The sequence below is a fragment of the Sorex araneus genome, chromosome 3, assembly GCF_027595985.1.
Source record: "Sorex araneus isolate mSorAra2 chromosome 3, mSorAra2.pri, whole genome shotgun sequence".
Lineage (NCBI taxonomy): Eukaryota > Metazoa > Chordata > Mammalia > Eulipotyphla > Soricidae > Sorex > Sorex araneus.
In genome coordinates this window covers 88,184,759-88,202,942 of record NC_073304.1, presented here as the reverse complement: position 1 = coordinate 88,202,942, position 18,184 = coordinate 88,184,759, and the positions used below count along the sequence as shown (strand labels likewise).

General features: G+C 39.1%; 1 protein-coding gene across 1 annotated transcript in view; it reads left to right on the top strand.

The window, feature by feature from the left end:
- The window catches only part of UBR1 (ubiquitin protein ligase E3 component n-recognin 1), a 154,263-nt gene that overhangs the window by 55,376 nt on the left and 80,703 nt on the right, over positions 1-18,184 (top strand). The window contains exons 13-20 of the mRNA XM_004609603.2: positions 8,439-8,538; positions 9,132-9,260; positions 13,230-13,410; positions 15,023-15,084; positions 15,350-15,460; positions 16,799-16,864; positions 17,536-17,637; positions 17,907-17,970. Of these exons, the coding sequence (XP_004609660.1) occupies positions 8,439-8,538; positions 9,132-9,260; positions 13,230-13,410; positions 15,023-15,084; positions 15,350-15,460; positions 16,799-16,864; positions 17,536-17,637; positions 17,907-17,970 (815 nt within the window). The remainder of the gene's footprint in view (positions 1-8,438; positions 8,539-9,131; positions 9,261-13,229; positions 13,411-15,022; positions 15,085-15,349; positions 15,461-16,798; positions 16,865-17,535; positions 17,638-17,906; positions 17,971-18,184) is intronic.

The following is an 18,184-nucleotide window of genomic DNA, read 5'->3' as shown; positions in this document are numbered from 1 at the left end:
AACCTGGGTTGGCCGCATGCAAGGCAAATAAATGCCCTACCTGCTGTGCTATCACTCCAGCCCCATGTTTGTTTTCTTTTACTAAGGGGCCAACCCAGTGATGCTTAGGCGTTACACCTGGCTCTATACTCACAAATTACTTCTGGCACTGCTAGGATGCTGGGGATCAAACTTGGGTTAGCTGTTAGCCATGCGCAAGACAAGCACTCTACCCACTGTATTATCTCCCCAGCTTATAAAAGGAAATAATTTTTTATTTTAGAAGTATATGTGACTATATTAGAATTATGACATATCAACTATTCAATACATTATAAACTTTAAAAATCTTTTAAGAATAGATTAAGACAGAGCCAGAGAAATAGTATAGGGACTAAGGTATTTTACCTTACATTCCACCAAATGTAGTTTGAATCCCTGGAGCTACATATGGTCTTCTGAGTACCATCAGGGCTCATGCCTGAGCACAGAGCCAGGAATAGACTCTGAGTGTGTCCCCAAAACCAAAATAAAATAATAGACAAATATATATTTCTAGTCTCTGGATTGTAGGAAGTCATTCTAATTTTTTCTTCTAATATACATGTAGGACTTAAAGAAGTAGAAAAAAGTTAGTTGCCTTTCAAACCAAGTTAGATTTTGCTTAGTCTATTTAAAAAAATTACATGTCTCTAGAACTGTGCCTTGGATCTTGGTATTATTTTTTGTTTGCTTGTTTTCTTTTTGGGTCACACCTGGCGATGCAGAGGGGTCACTCCTGGCTCTTCACTCAGGAATTACCCCTGGTGATGCTCAGGGGTATGGGATGCTGGAAATTGAACCCGAGTTGTCTGCATGCAAGGCAAATGCCCTGCCTGCTGTGCTAGTGCTCCAGCCCCCAGATCTTGGTATTATTAAGGAAAATGCTTTGACTTTTCAAATGCCTCTGTTTCTCAATGTGATTATTGAAGTTCAGTGAATAGTTGTCACTTCAGTATCAAATGATGGTGGATGAATTCAGTAAAGAATCTCCATTTAGCCAACATGATTCACATGTTAAGTATAAAAAAACAAAAAAGATCATGGGCCAGTGTAAAAAACACGCAACCGGGAGATTCTTCTTGCAGTGATTTATTCAGAGACCTTCTCATGCATTGGGAAGGAGGGAAACGGTAAAGAGAAGAAAGGAGGGGGACAATCGAGGAGGAGCCTCTAGCTAGGTCACTTCCCCCCTTATATACCTCTCGCCGCTTGTTTATGCCCAAGTGTCTGCAGCTGATAGGCTAGGTACACCTCGTGGGCGTGACAGGACATCCTGTTTCCTTATTAGGAGTTGTTTTCAAAGCACGGTCCAATTAATAAGAAACAGGTGTTGTTTACGAAAATAGAATGCTAGGCAAAAAAAGGTTCAATAACAATAGCAGAACACCTATTCTCTAGGACAGATACTTTTTCAGCAGGACCCATCAATGATGAAATCCCATGGTTGTGTTTCTCCTCTCCTTGTCCAACAAACATATGAGCATTCATAATGTTAATCGTTTTGTATGGGCATAGCAAGAGATGCATTAAACTTTTAGAATTGCTCTCCTGGGGTCATCTCAATCTCAGACTACAGTGCCCGGGCCAGACTAGTCTTTCCTATCCCTAGCAGGGTCCTAGTCTCGTCATTACTTTAAGATCATGACAGCACTTGTCCATGATCAGACTCTTAACTTATAGTTAAGAATGAGGCACTTTGGCCAGGCCCATCTCGATGCCAGGGTAGCACATAACTTACCGCTTGCCCTGGATCCCTCTCGTCCTGCCTTTTAGAGGGCTAGGAACTGAGGGCAACCAAGGCTACAGTCAAGAAAGCAGATGCCCCGGGAATAATAATATTCAAAGCCAATTAAATCCCAATTGCAAAGGCATATTAATAAATGTCTTTCTTTGTCCATACAAAAAGGACTTGCTCTGAATAAACTATGCAAAGGACTCAAGGAGAAGAGAAAGACATTATTTACAAGTCAACAGAACACTAAGAAAGAAGCTACAAATAAACAGAGGAATGGGAGCACTGTGATGGGAGTAACCCAATAACAGGCCAGAGCAGATTGGGTGTGGTATTTGACTTGCACTCAGCTGACCCAGTTTCAATCCCTGGCACTCCACATGGTACCCTGAACCCGACCAAAAGTGATTACTGAGCAGAGCTAAGAGCCTTGCTGGGTATAGCCCAAGAACAAAAAGCAAAACAAGATCAAAAAGAAAGCACAAAAACTTTCAGTAATAACTCTTAGTTATCAGTATTAAATAATTTACCATTTCTTGGTCTAGTATATTGGAAAAAATATCTCTACTATAACCTTCATTCAGTGTTATCACTGTATCACTGTCATCCCGTTGCTCATCGATTTGCTCAAGCAGGCACCAGTAACGTCTCCATTGTGAGACTTGTAACTGTTTTTGGCATATCGAATATGCCACAGGTATTTTGCCAGGCTCTGCTGTGTGGGCGAGATACTCTCGGTAGCTTGCCGGGCTCTCTGAGAGGTGCAGAGGAATCAAATGGGCTCGGCCACGTGCAGGGCGAACGCCCTACCCGCTGTTCTATCGCTCCAGCCCCATAACCTTCATTATGGTAAAATATTCTTGTAACTGAGTTATTTTAACATTTGGAGAATGGCATATGATCACAATGCTTGTTCCATTTTAATGTAACTTAGCTTAATATATCTCTGAGTATAATTATTTTCTCTGATAAATAATTTAAAGCCTATATATCCCTGAATACTTACTCGTATGTTAAAACTGTAGGGTACCAAGTTAGAAGTAACTGTAAAGTGATCTCATTCTTGTGATGCTTTTAACTAACTGCAATGTCTCTAATGTTCTCTTGAAAGAAAAAAATGTTATTTGAGCATATGTTTATCTGATACTAAGACTTATCATATATTTTATGTAATTTACTCTCATAAGAGTCCTATGTTACTCATAAGTAACTATGTAGTAAGGAATTTTGCTTATTTTATCTGCCTAAGGCCATAAAGCTGATAAGTGGCATAATGTCTTTTCCAGCCTGCCATTATTGATTTATTTGTAAAATGCATCTTCCTTTTATTATATCATGTGGCGTCAAAAATACCTAAAAAGCAGGACCAGTGAGATAAAGTAAAGCTTAAAGTGCTTTGCATGTGCAAGTCCTGCCTTGCATGTCTTGTACCTGCAAGGTCCCTGGAGCATCTCTAGGAGAGGCTTCTAAGCATCACCAGCTATGACCGCAAAATAAAGCGCAGAAACAAAAATACTCTAAAAAGCAACAATAAATCTTATTTTATGGCAATCAAGTATAACCTGTGGTATAATAAATAATAAGTCCCATTTTTCCAGTCTCAAAAATTGGCACCATATCTCTTTGTTTCCCAACATATTACTTATTTCTCATATTTCTTATTTCTCATAAAAGCCCTGCTTTTATTTTTTTTCTTTTCTTATTTTTAAATTGAATCACCATGATACACAGTTACAAAGTTGTTCTGTGTATGACTGATTTAGTTTCAGTCATAGGATATTTAAACATGCATCCCTTTACCAGTGTTCATTTCCCTACCACCAATGAACCCAGTTTCCCTCCTGACCCCATCCCAGTCTGCTTCTGTAGCAGACACTTTTCTTCTCTTTCTGTCTTTTTTTTTTTAGGCATTGTGGTTTACAGTACTATTACTGAAGATTATCAATGCATGTCACTTTACCTCTTTGCAGTACCTGGTTCTATTCTTTTCTTTTTTTTCCTTTAGATCAGCTTGGAACTTTTTTTCTCTCAATCAGAAAGCATTAAAATAGTGACTAAAGTGTGTTTGAAATTTCATCTTTTTTCTTTATTCTTTTTTTTTTTTTAAATTTATTTATTTTTAATTAGAGAATCACCGTGAGGGTACAGTTACAGATTTATACACTTTTGTGCTTATACTTCCCTCATACAAAGTTTTTTTCTTTATTCTTAAGACACGAATCTTAGAAATTTTAATTCACTAAGTGTGAGGGGTGTGGGAATTAGCTGTTTATTTATGTTTGGGGGCCATGCCTGTTGGTACTCAGAAGCTATTCTTGCCTGTGTACTCAGGAGTGCCCCTGGCATCAGCACCAGGTTCTTGTCCAGAGTGTTAATTTCCATCTATCATTGTCATAGTGGTCCATTCTCTGTCTTAATTGCATTCCCTAGCCCTGCTTTTAAATCAGTTACAATACTCTTAAATACTTAACTTCATTTGATCATTTCCATAATGAAATCTAAATTCTTCTACTAATTTTAGTCTTACATGATCTGACCTTATATTTTTCTGATCTGACTCTACCTTAATATAAAATGAGTTGTATTAGCTTGTACAAGCTTTGCTCAGCCTATCTCTGGGAATTTCACTTTCTCTTTTGACAGGGGTCAAGGGGTAGTGGTGTGCACACCTAGTAGTGCTCAGGGATCACCCTTGGTGTACTCAGGGGACCATACCAGTTCTCCCCTGAGGGAAACTGGAGTCATTGGTGGTAGGGAAATGTACACTGGTGAAAGGATGCATGTTCAGATCAGGGTTAGCTACATCAAGGTGCAAGGCAAACATCCTACCTTCTGTGCTATCACTCTGACCCAGGAAATTTTCACTTTCTCAAAGTCCATCCACTTAGCCTTTGACTAACCCCTTCCAAATATAAAAATTTTTCTTCTGGGCCATGGATATAACTCAGCAGAACATTTGCCTTGCCTTGTGAGTTCAACACCTGGTACTGCAAAAGCAAACACAAATATAAGAATGTGTCTTTGTTTTGTTTTGTTTTCTTTGCTTTTTAATTTATTTTGATTTTTAATTTTTTTTAATTAAAATTTTTTTAATTGAGGGGTTGGAGCGATAGCACAGCAGGTAGGGCGTTTGCCTTGCACGTGGCCAACCTGGGTTCTATTCCCAGCATCCCATATGGTCCCCTGAGTACCGCCAGGAGTAATTCCTGAGTGCAGAGCCAGGAGTAACCCCTGTGCATTGCCAGGTGTGACACAAAAAGCAAAAAAAAAAAAATTTATTGAATCACAGTGAGATACAATTTGAAAGGCTGTTCATGATTGGGTTTTAGTTATATAATCTTCCACCATGGCAGGCACTATTCTTTCTCTCTCTCTTCTGAATGTGCCCAGTCTCGTCTTTCCTTTAAAGAAAGTTTATTATAACACTGTGATTTACGAAATTGAGAATACTTTTTATTTTATTTTATTTTATTTTTTTGCTTTTTGGGTCACACCTGGCGATGCACAGAGGTTACTCCTGGCTCTACACTCAGGAATTACTCCTGGTGGTGCTCAGGGGACCATATGGGATGCTGGGGATTGAACCCAGGTCAGCCGCGTGCAAGGCAAACGTCCTACCCGCTGTGCTATCGCTCCAGCCCCGAATACTTTTTATTTTATATTAAATTATTTTATAGCTTTCATTCTTTCGTTCTGGTTCTCACTTTGTCTATTCAGAATTTTATTTCTTATTTAATTTGTAGTGATTGTAGACTGCAGACTTATCAGTCAAGTATCCTAGGAAAAATTATATCCAGTTTCTTTAATCTGTATCCTTTTAGTATTTTTTTTTTTTTTTAAAGAAATATTTTATTGAACCACCGTGAAAACAAAAAAAATACAAAGCTTTCAGGTTTAAGTCACAGTCAAATACTGATTAAACCACCATCCCTTCACCAGTGCACCCGTTCCACCACCAAAAACCCCAATACACCCCCCTCCCACCCCACCCCCCATCTAAGTAGCTGATGATATTCCCATTATTCTCTCTATATATTGAGTACATTTCATATTTCCATACAGAACTCACTATTGTTGATTGGAAATTTTCCCCAACAATCAGGCCTGCTGAATAAGCATCATCTAATAATTTCTCTTCCTTGGTAAAGGTGAAGATTTTGAGTCCGGCCGCGCGGTTTTGGGTTTCTAATATTTTAGCTCAGTTCACAGTCAAAATGGATGGCTCCAAGAATCTGCTCTGGTGCCAAAATGGGTTAGGAGACCTCAGGATCACAGTCAGTAGGCGGGAGGCTCTGCTTCTCGTGCCGCGGCTCTTGGTTCATCTCTGGGCGGAAGGCGCGCCGGGAACACCTCCCCTCCCAGGATCACCTACAGGCTACGTCACTAAAGAAAGTCCTACCTCCTGGTGTAGGGGTCTTAGAGGGTGGCTCTCACCGCATGGTTGCTGCCGCTGCCGCCATTTTCGCTCAGAAAAATGGGGTGGAGAGGGAAAAAAATCCCTCCCCGGGCTGCACGAGGTTGTAGTTCAGTTCGCAGTCAAAATGCATGGCTCCAAGAATCTGCTCTGGTGCCAAAATGGGTTAGGAGACCTCAGGATCACAGTCAGTAGGCGGGAGGCTCTGCTTCTCGTGCCGCGGCTCTTGGTTCATCTCTGGGCGGAAGGCGCGCCGGGAACACCTCCCCTCCCAGGATCACCTACAGGCTACGTCACTAAAGAAAGTCCTACCTCCTGGTGTAGGGGTCTTAGAGGGTGGCTCTCACCGCGTGGTTGCTGCCGCTGCCGCCATTTTCGCTCAGAAAAATGGGGTGGAGAGGGAAAAAAATCCCTCCCCGGGCTGCACGAGGTTGTAGTTCAGTTCGCAGTCAAAATGCATGGCTCCAAGAATCTGCTCGCGTGGTTGCTGCCGCTGCCGCCATTTTCGCTCAGAAAAATGGGGTGGAGAGGGAAAAAAATCCCTCCCCGGGCTGCACGAGGTTGTAGTTCAGTTCGCAGTCAAAATGCATGGCTCCAAGAATCTGCTCGCGTGGTTGCTGCCGCTGCCGCCATTTTCGCTCAGAAAAATGGGGTGGAGAGGGAAAAAAATCCCTCCCCGGGCTGCACGAGGTTGTAGTTCAGTTCGCAGTCAAAATGCATGGCTCCAAGAATCTGCTCTGGTGCCAAAATGGGTTAGGAGACCTCAGGATCACAGTCAGTAGGCGGGAGGCTCTGCTTCTCGTGCCGCGGCTCTTGGTTCATCCCCTTTTAGTATTTAAACCCACTACTAAATTATTGTCTTATCTGCTGAATTTGTTTTAATTGAATGTATACCACTTTGATTCTCAGCTAACAAGGTCAGTGGTTCAACACAAGGGCATATGAATGCATTGCTGCTTGGACGTTAGGGCCAGTGATAACTGAGACCACCCTAGTGCTGCTTGAGGAAGTGCTGAGGGGCAACACGTGGCTCCAGGATTGAACCAAGATCAGGCAATTGCCCTAATGGCTTTACTATCACATCGCCCCAATAATGTTTAATAACTACCGATAATTTGTTCCTGAGAGATCATTCCATCATAAATGTTGGTCCCATTGTGTATGAAACTAGTCATTGTCTATGTAGCAAAGAGGCAATGTCTTGTAAATTGTACAGGAAAATGGGTCTTAAATCTCTTAAAATGAATATATGTAAGCCATGGTAACATAGGTACTTGTATTCTTGGGTTCTTGGGTAAAAAAATTTGTTTCAAGTCACCTGATTTTCCCCTTCTGTTCTTTCCCACAGTAGCACTATATTTATTGTGCTAAAATCATGCACCAGGGAATGAGTAGATCTGGGGAAACAGTACAGAATATTCATATGATATATAAATCTCTTGTCATTATATACCGAACAACAGTGTGTTGAAACCTCTTAGACCAAATTATACTGCCAACTAGTTCTTTGGATGAAGGATGTGAATAGTCCTAGGAAATCTGTAATGTGGTGTTCAACTGTAGCAGGCTAGATTTCTTCTGTTTATGTTCTTGTTTTTAAATAGGGACCACATTTTGAGGACTTCAAGGATCCTTGAAGTGTTGAAGCCACTCCCAGTACTACTAGGGCTCAGTAATAGCATTATCATTTTGTCCTGGAAGTACTGGTGGTAGTCAGGGCAACACTCAAAAGTGTTGAGTGTTGTCCCTGAAGGAACATGTGGTACTGGGAATCAAATTCAGAGCCTCACACATGTGAGGCATGTGCTCTACCACTTGAGCTCTCCTCAGCCTCTTCTAGGTTCACTTAATTAGACTAACTTCTGAGTAGATAAGTCAGGCTTAACATCTGCCTTGTGTAAGAGCATTTACATTTTTCTGGTTTTTATCTAAAGCAGAATAAATCTAATTCTGCTCATACTTTCTAGTTAATGTAAGAAATTAAATAATTTTGGGACCGGAGCAACAGTACAGTGCATAGAGTGTTTACCTTGCACATCTGGGTTCAATCCCTAGTATCCCGTATACTTACCAGGCATGATCCCTGAGTACAGTGCCGAAAGAAAGCCCTCAGCGCCACTGGGTGTGGCCATAATCCCCACCCACCACCCCCACACACATCCTGCAAACAAAAGAAATAATTTTGATGAATTAACATTATTTGCAGCCCTGAGAATTTAAGATGATCTTAAGATAGATAAGGAAATCATTGTTTCTCTCTTGATATAATAGATATATCCTGATCAGCAAACCCACAGTATGGACAGAAAGGTTAAGAATGCAGTTCCTTGAAGGCTTTCGATCATTTTTGAAGATTCTTACCTGTATGCAGGTATGTTGGTTCTTCTATACATCACTAAGATAAATTTGTTTTTTAAAGTTTAACCATGGTTTTAAATTTTTTCCAGAAAATTGTGTTTTTTATTAGGCAAAGAATATAGTAGAGAGGGATGGGTGCTTGATCATTGTGTGATTGCAACCCAAACATGAAAGCTTGTAACTATCTCACGGTGGTTCAATAAAATTAAAAAAATATATAGTAGAGCAGAAATAAAATTTGAATACCATTGTACTAATTTTGCCTTAAGAGCCCTTTCTATGTTCTTTAGTTTACTGTTACTACTATTAATTTTTATTATGTGATTCTGCAGTAAGCATTTGACAAGCATTGTCTGTTTTGAACCCAGTCTCATTGGGTAATTACTGTTTGTATCCCCTTTTTACATATAGGGGAATTGAAGAGGGAGTAATTTGACCAGGTCTCACAGCTAGCAACTGACTAAACTGGAATTTGACCTGTGCATTTTGACCTCAACAGCCTGTAAAAAAAAACTGCATATATGAGCATGAATTCTGATAAATTTTGTGTTTTATCAGACGAGCAATGAGCAGACTGATAAGGATATGTTAACCACACTTTTGCAGGGAATGGAGGAAATCAGAAGACAGGTTGGTCAACACATTGAGGTGGATCCTGACTGGGAGGCTGCCATTGCTATACAGATGCAGTTGAAGAATATTTTACTTATGTTCCAAGAGTGGTGTGCTTGTGATGTAAGTAACATTATTAGTAGGATCAGAGCCTTTTAATTATTCTAATGGTTATTAATAGAATCAGTTGGTTGCAACATCCTTGATGTAAAGTTTTATTGTTTAAGCAGTCTCATATATTTGAATTTGTCATGCTAAATTTAGGAGGAAAGTCCAGTTGTTTTGTGATTGATTAGAAAATGGACTCTGTTCAGGGCCAGAGAGATAGTACAGCAGGTAGGGCACTGCTTTGCATGTGGCTGACCCTGGATCAATCCCTGGCATCCCATATGGTCTTCCGAGTCCCACCAGAAGTAATTCCTGACCACAGAGCAAGGAGTAAGCCCTGAGCATTGCAGGATGTGGCCCAATCTCCCCACCACCACCAAAAACGAAACGAAACAAAACAAAAACCCAAAACCCAAGAAAATTATTTAAAAAAATATAACTAATAAATTACTTTAAGCAAAATTTTAGACCACACCCCTCTTTAAATACACTGTTCTATCCCAGATTCCCTTTGGGGAAGATAGCACTCATTTATTTCTAGTCTGAGGAACTTGGCATTATCTAAATTTTTTTACTTTCTTCAGTTTCTTTGTACTTCTCACCCTAGTCTATTCATTGATTAAATTTGTCTTTCTTCAATTTTGGTCTTTTTTTTTCCCTAATGTTTCTGCCTTTTCTTTTTCTTGGCCTGTATTCTTCCTGATTTTACTTCCTTATTCCTCTCCTTTGTTATTTCCCATTCATTCATACATGTCTAATCACTTAGGACTTTACTTAGGACTTTGATATCTTTTGAACTGTATTTTGTAACTCCTTTTTTTCTTTTCCCTTGTCTTACCACCAGTGGCAGGTCACAGGGTCAGAGTGATGACCATGCCCACAGACAGAATAGATTTCAATACTGCACAATCATTTTATAGACCATTACGGACAGAATTTTATCCAGCAGCTAGCCACAGCATATATTTTTCGCTCCCCTCTTCCTTTAGAGGGCACGCACATAATTGGTGGCAGTGGAGATTCAGGTGTGGTTCATCCTGATGATACCTGCTAAACCTTCTGAGGCCATCTGTGGTGCCTGAGATTAAATTTGGGTTGGCTGCATGTAAGACAAGTGCCGAACCTACTATGCTATATCTCCAGAGCCCCTAATACTAATTTCTAAGAGAAATATTCCTGTAACTCATTTCATTTTATGGTTTATCTTTTAAGATAAAACTAATAAATTACATCTTAAATAGTAACCTTTATAGTTACCCAAATTTTAATTCCTTATTCTAAATTTATATCATGATCTTAACTTCATTTTCATTGTTTTTTTTTCTCTTATTTAAGGGACATTTTGTTCTTAGTTTTTGTTTCATTATTTTATTAGAAGCACTGTGATTATGATAGTATTGTTAATGATAGAATTTTATGCTACAGCCTTCCAACATCACACCCTCCACTAGAGTACCTGGGGTTTATTCTTGTCTTACCTGCTTTTATTCTTTGTTGTTGTTTTGTGACAATAGGTGTCACAATGCTTTGTTGCAGCGCTTACACACTTGGCTGTGATGCTTTACTGGAGATCACACATTCTAACTGTAGTGCACTGTGTTTCTCACATATGTGCTTGCCGAAGATTGCACTCCTGGCCTTAGTGCTTGTACATCTTTAGTCACAGTGCTCATCAGTAGTTGCACATTTTAATTATGCTCACCCACACCTAGCTTTGGTATACCAAAGATTATACACTATGTTGCAGCATCGAGACTTCCACACAGAACACCAGGGCATGCTTAGTGCATGTAGATGGCACCAGGGATTGAAATCATAGTCTCACATTTGCAATTTTTGTGCCTTTTGCCACTGTGCCATCCCCTAAGCCCAAGATTCATTCTTTTTTTTTTCCCCCCCTTTTGGGGAGGCCATAGCTAGCAATGCTCAGGACTTGCTTCTGGCTGTCCACTCAAGAATTATTCTCAGCAGTGCTTGGGGAACCATATGGGACACTAGGGATCAAAACCAGGTCAGCCATGTGCTAGACAAATGCTCTACTCTTTTATACCCTGACTTCTTTCACCCTAATTGAGACCTATATCAACTTAACACCTAGAATTTGTTGCTTTATTCCTATCAGTTTTCTTGTTTCCTAATATCCTTTCCAATCTGAAGAGTGATACCTGTTAGTTATTTTATTTATTTATTTTTTCATTTATTAGGGTGTTTGGCGCCATACCCATCAGTGCTCAGGGCTTACTCCTGGCTTTGCACTCAAGGATCACTCCTGGTGGGGGTTGGGCAGCCATATGGGTTGCTGGGGATCAAACTTAGGTGGACCTTGTGCAAGACATGTACTCTGCCCACTGTACTATCTCTCCAGCCCCTTCATTAGTTATTCTTGATTTAATATGTTGTCTACATTATTATACTTAATATGCAATCACTGTATTTATATTTTGATACCAAGTCCATCTGGGTTTATTCCTTTGATTTATCTAGTTTTAATTCCTTCCCACTATCTAAACAAAATGGTATTTTTTATTATTTTTGTCTTGTTTATTCTATGTCTCTGCTGACAATATCAACTTCTCATCTTTTCCCCATATTTAAATTCTGTATATTCCTTTTAAGGTGTGGAAGCACATTTGGCAATGTTGAGCAACTGCTCCTGGCTACCAGTGCTTGAGGGTTAATCCTGAAAGTACTTAGGAGACCATGAGGTGCTGGAGAGCGATTGAACCCAGCCCTCCTTCAGTCCCCAATTCCCCATCTTACTTTAAACCAACTCTAATTTCTTGCTTTCCTGAATTGTTGAATTGCTTTTACAAACTGATATTTTATTGTTTTTTAAAAATTTATTTTTTAATTGAATTATAGACACACCGTTGCAAAGTTGTTCATGGTTGGATTTCAGTCATGTTCCGACACCCATCCCTTCATCAGTGTACATTTCCCACCAACATAAAATGTGATGTTTGGTTGTACACCCAATTTTAACTCAGGAACTGCTTCCAGCTTGGTATTCATGGGCTATTCCTCAAAGTGCTCAAGCAACCATGCAGCACTGGGAATCAAACTTAGAATTCCTGCATGCAAAGCATGTGCTGCAGCCTTTTGAGCCACCTGCCCTGGGTTCTGTATTTATGATATTTTTTTCTTTCTTTAGGCAGTTACTTTGTATCATTTTACAATGTGGTTGGGGAGGGGCTATCTTTTTTTTTTTTTTTTAATTTTATTGAATCACCATGTGGAGGGTTACATAGTTCTCAGGATTATGTCGGTTATACAATTCTCAAACACCCTTCCCTTCACCAGTGCCCATCTTCCATCACCAACCCCCCCAGTATACCTGCCGCCCCCTCCCACCTCCCCAGTCCCCACCCTTGTACTTGATAAGTTTCACTTCGTTTATGCCTTATCTCGATTACATTCCATGTTTCAACACACAACTCACTACCGTTGTTGGGGTTTCCCCCCAAAAAGAAAAGCAGTCCTATTGCCAAGGAGGCATTTGATAGTTCTCCACTGCTAAGAATATAGAGATATTAAGTCCCGCTGTTTGTTACATAACTTTTCTTTTTCCCCCTTGCCCCGCGCCACCGAGTTCACGCCTGTTTAGTAATCGCCACGCTGCCTGACAAGGGAAAAAAGAAACGAAAACAAAAAACGAAAAGGATGGTTATTTCCCGTCATCAGCAGACGTGGGGCTCTGGCTTAGTTGATAGACTAGTAGAGTGTCTGCAAGCAGTTTCTGGAACCGAAGGTCTTGCGCTGGTATCGGCTCCGGCTCGAGATTCCACCAGCGTCCCACTGTTCCATGTACATAATTTTTGGAGGGGCTATCTTTTGATATTTCCTGTTTACAGGTTCTTTGGAAGTAACTCTGGTAATATGTAGAACAATTTTATGCTCATATTCTCATATTTAGTAAGCATTAATTAAACATTGTGGTAAAGCAAATAACTTGTCATTCTCTTTACTTTTCTATTTTCCTTTTAGGAAGAACTCTTACTAGTGGCTTATAAAGAATGTCATAAGGCTGTGATGAGATGCAGTTCACATTTTGCATCTAGTAATAAGACAGTTGTACAATTATGTGGTCATACTTTAGAAACTAAGTCCTACAGAGTATCTGAGGATCTTGTAAGCATACATCTGCCACTTTCTAGGACTCTTGCAGGTGAGTTTTTTGTTTTTTGTGCATTTTTTTGCATGTTCTAGTTTTGTTTTCTATCTATTCAGAGTAATAGACATTTCTGTTTTTATTCTATGCTCAGTATGTACTGACTTACCAATATTAGTTACTGTTATTCTCTGTTCTTTCAATGTTTCTGTCCTTCAAAACTATTGTCAAAACATCTCTAAGGATGCTTGTTTACGTAGGCTTTTTGTTAATCTGTGACAGCTAATGGATCTATCTAGTGTGAGTGTAAATCTAGTATGAGTGTAAGGACTAGCCCCTCATCTACCCAGATTTAGATGTAGTTTTAAAATCTTACTTTTTTTAATACTCCTCTGCCTAATTTCACAGGTAAGTTATGTCACTGTTTACTTTTATCACTAAACAAAAGAAATTATGAATCTTATTGAAGTAATATTTAGTTCATAATACTATGTAGCATGTAGTTATTTAATTTTAAAAAATAGGGTCACATCAGGTAGTGCTCATGGGCGACTTCTGGTGCAGTGCTCAGAGGACCAGGCAGTGCCAGGGATCAAACCTCAGCCTCCTGCATCCAGAGCATGGACTCCAGCTCTTTAAGCCATCTCTCTGGTCTTATATTCCACTTTTAATTGTGATAAAATAAGACTTACCATTGTAAGTGTGTAGTTCACTGGCATTAGGCAATTACACTTTCTTATACAAAAACAATTACCAATATCCATGTACAGAAAACTTTTCATTTTCCCAAACTAAAACGCTATACTTATTCAATATAATTCTCCCATTTCTCCTTCCCTGATGTTCCCAGCAACCATTTTTTTTTCTTTTATTTTATCTCTCAATGACTTTAAGTACTCTAGGTATTTATAAAAGTGAACTCATAGGAGCTGATGAGATATACAGGGGTTAATGCAATTCCCTTGGTGCACGGCCAACCCAGATTCAATTCTGGCACCACATATGGTCCATCAAACACTGCCAGATCAATCCCTGAGCATAGCATCAGGAACAAGCCCTAAGCACTGTCAGCTCTGGCCTCAAAGAATAACAACAAAAAAAGGAAATCATACACTTAACTTAAATTCACTCAGTACCCTCAGTACTCATCTATGTTACAGCCTGTATCAGTTTCTTTCTTTCTTTCTTCCTTTATTTTATTTTGGCCATACCCAGTGACTCAAGAGATTACTTCTGGCTGAGCTTTCAGGGATCACTCCTGGAGAGCTTGAGATACCATATGGGATGCCAGGTATTGAACTTTGGTTGGTCGCATGCATAGCAAGTGCCCTACCTGCTTACTGTCACTCTGGCACCATCTTTTTAAAAATGAATAATATGCCTGTAGCCAACCATGGTTCAATCCTGCACAGCATTGGGTTCCCTGAACATTGCTAGGAGTGATCCCTGGGTGCATAACCAGAATTAAGCCCAGTGCTGGATGTAGCCCAAAAACCAAAAGGAAGAAAAAGAAAAATAGAAGTAGTCTATATTTTAGGATGTCTTTTCTATACTTAATTAAGTGTATATTTAAGTTAAAAAATTTTGAAACTTAATGAGTTACCTGGGAGGCAGAATGACTGGTTTTAATGGCTTTCTCGTTCTTCTTTCTTTTTTTTTTAACCTTTAGGACTTCATGTACGTTTAAGCAGGCTGGGTGCAGTTTCAAGGTTGCATGAATTTGTACCTTTTGTAAGTGACGCTATTAAGTGTTTATTTGCATAGGCTCCATTTCTAGACATCTCTTGGTTGATGAATGGGGATAAAAGTGATATTTTGAACACTACCTAAATAATTCCCTGTTTACATCTGTATGTAGCATATTGAAATCTGAATAACAGCTAGTTCAAGGCTTTCCATTTTAAAGATAAGGAAACTGAGTAATATATAGTACCATAACTTTGAGACACATTCAAGCCCTCTGAGAAATAATAAAATTGACCTTACTCTGTTTCAGGAGGACTTCCAAGTAGAGGTACTAGTGGAATACCCTTTGCGTTGTTTAGTATTAGTTGCCCAGGTTGTTGCTGAGATGTGGCGAAGAAATGGACTTTCTCTCATTAGCCAGGTATGGCAATGCCCAGTAATTCATATTTGTGATGGTATTCTCCATCTGACTCTTTTTCTTTTATATCAGTTGCCTTGTGTCCCTCAGTGCTGCTGAGTAGTTGTCTGTTTTCTTGTGTAATTTCAGAAAAGAAGGGTCTAGCAAGCAGGTACGCATCTTCTTTTATATTATTAAATGAAAAAATAAAGTACCATCAGAAACCTGTCCATTAACATTTTTGAAGATAACCTTATTTGTGGACCTGTACTCTTCCCATTCATAAGTTAAAAAATCACATGACTTCCCTTCCGCTTTAGAGCAGATAAGAGAGCAGCTTTTCTAAAGGTTCAAGAAAAAACTTGTAGAAATACCACTTGGGAGAAAAATGGTGATATGATTGATTGTAGACTCTACAATGATTGATTTACTTTTATTTAATCGATGTTTTAAGCTTAGGTGCAGTTCCTTTATTATGTATGCTTAGAGTAATACTCATATTTAAAACTTTGAAATTTCTTATGTCTCTAAAATCACACATATGCATATAACATGCATAAATAATTCCAAAGTGTTGTCATGTCATATTTCTTTTGCGTTTTCTTTTGTTTTTGTTTGGGGGTCACATATGGCAGTACTTAGGGCTTACTCCTGGCTCTGCACTTAAGAATCACTCCTCATGGGCTTGGGGGACCATAGCGGGTAACGGAAAACCCGGATTGTCTGTGCAAGACAAAAAAGTGTTAAATATGCTCTAGCTCCAGCATATTTCCTTTTAAATATAACAGATCCCAAAAGGGAATACCCTGCCTTGGAGGCAGGGTGGGATGGTGGGGAATGGGGTTGGGGTGGTGGGAGGGATACTGGGAACATTGGCGGAGAGAATGGGCACTGGGGGAGCGATGGGTAAACAATCATTGTATGACTAGAATGCAAACATGGAAGTTCATAAGTTTGAAACTGTACCTCACAGTGATTCACTAATAAAATATTTTTAAAAATATGTAACATCCCTTATGATTTGTAGAAATGCAACGTACTTTTTGCCACTAAGGAACTCTTGGGATTTCTTTTTTTCTTTTTTGGGAGATAGAGGAAAGGACTTGGGCCACACCTGGCAATGGTCAAGGGGTTACTCCTGGATCTGTACTTAGGAATCACTCCTGTGGTGGTTGGGGGACCATATGAGATGCCTAGGATCGAACCCGGCTTGGTCATGTGCAAGGCAAACACCCTATCACTGTACTATTGCTCTGACCCAATTCTTGGAATTTCTAAGAGAAAGTTTTAACAATAATTTTTTTTTGAGAATTTTGTTTAAAATAAGTAATTTACCATCTATTTTTCTTTTTATTTTTTTAGGTGTTTTATTACCAGGATGTTAAGTGCCGAGAAGAAATGTATGATAAAGATATCATCATGCTTCAGGTATCTTTAAAGTAACTTCTGATGCTTATGTCTCAGTCTTCCTTCAGAGATTCTTTATGATAGGAATATATGTTATTTTTAGTGTGTAGGGCTGAGGTTAGGTGAGATAGAGAAGAGACCAGTATGGGTATGACAATAATAGCTGGGAATGATCATGCTGGACAAGATCTAAATGTTAAAAGTAGGTAAAGGGATATTCTTGATAACCTTTCAGTATCAATATTGCAAACTACAATGCTCAAAAGAGGAGGGAAAGGGAGCGGGAGAGGGGGAGGAGAAGGAGGGGGCAGAGAGAGGAGCAAAGCACCTTCCATAGAGGCAGGGGTGGGGGTGATGGAAGTGAACCTGGGGACACTTGCTGAAAAATGTACACCGGTGGAGGGATGGGTTTTGGAATACTGTATGACTGAAATCCAATCATGAACAACTTTATAAGGGTCTATCTCATAGTGATTCAGTTTAAAAAAAGAGAAGAAGAAAGGATTCAAATAAAAAAATTTTTTTAATTGTTAAAATTTTATATAGTGTTTTAGAAATGGAGGAGCAGTTTACACTGTCTTACATAATTTATCTCACTTGATAACTTTTCGGACTACCTTGCTGGTTATGGTAGAAACAAAATATTTCTTCATTTTGTACATGAGAATTGTGATACTGGATTTCTTTTGCAGATTGGTGCATCTTTAATGGATCCAAACAAGTTTTTGTTACTGGTACTTCAGAGGTATGAACTTGCTGATGCTTTTAATAAGACCATATCTACAAAAGACCAAGTAAGTAACATAGTATTGCTTATAAACATTGATATTAATACCAAAGCAAATTATTAACAGTTTGTTATTGAGTACCTGGTATGTACCTAGTATGCCTGCATTTTGAACCTTATTGAATCTGATATCAAAAAGAGGAATTATTCCCCTCTTAGTCTTTGTTGCTATCCTATAAAAGAAAATACTGGACTGTTTGGGATAAAAGTATGATTCCGAAATGTTTGTTTATGTAAGTTTGGGCTCTTATTAAGTACACGTTTTTATTTCTGCAGGACTTGATTAAGCAGTATAATACATTAATAGAAGAAATGCTTCAAGTCCTCATCTATGTTGTGGGTAAGAAAAATATTTCCAAATAAATCATGGCTTGGCTTTTTAAGAAGTAATATTAATAAGAACTGTAATTTATCACTCTTCTCCTGAATTTGGCATAGCCAAAGACAAATATGTGACTAATGTAATTAATATGTTTAAAAATTCACCTTTAAAAGTACATCTGGGTTGGGGAGATGACTCAGAGGACAGGAGTTCATCCTTTGCTTATGAAAGC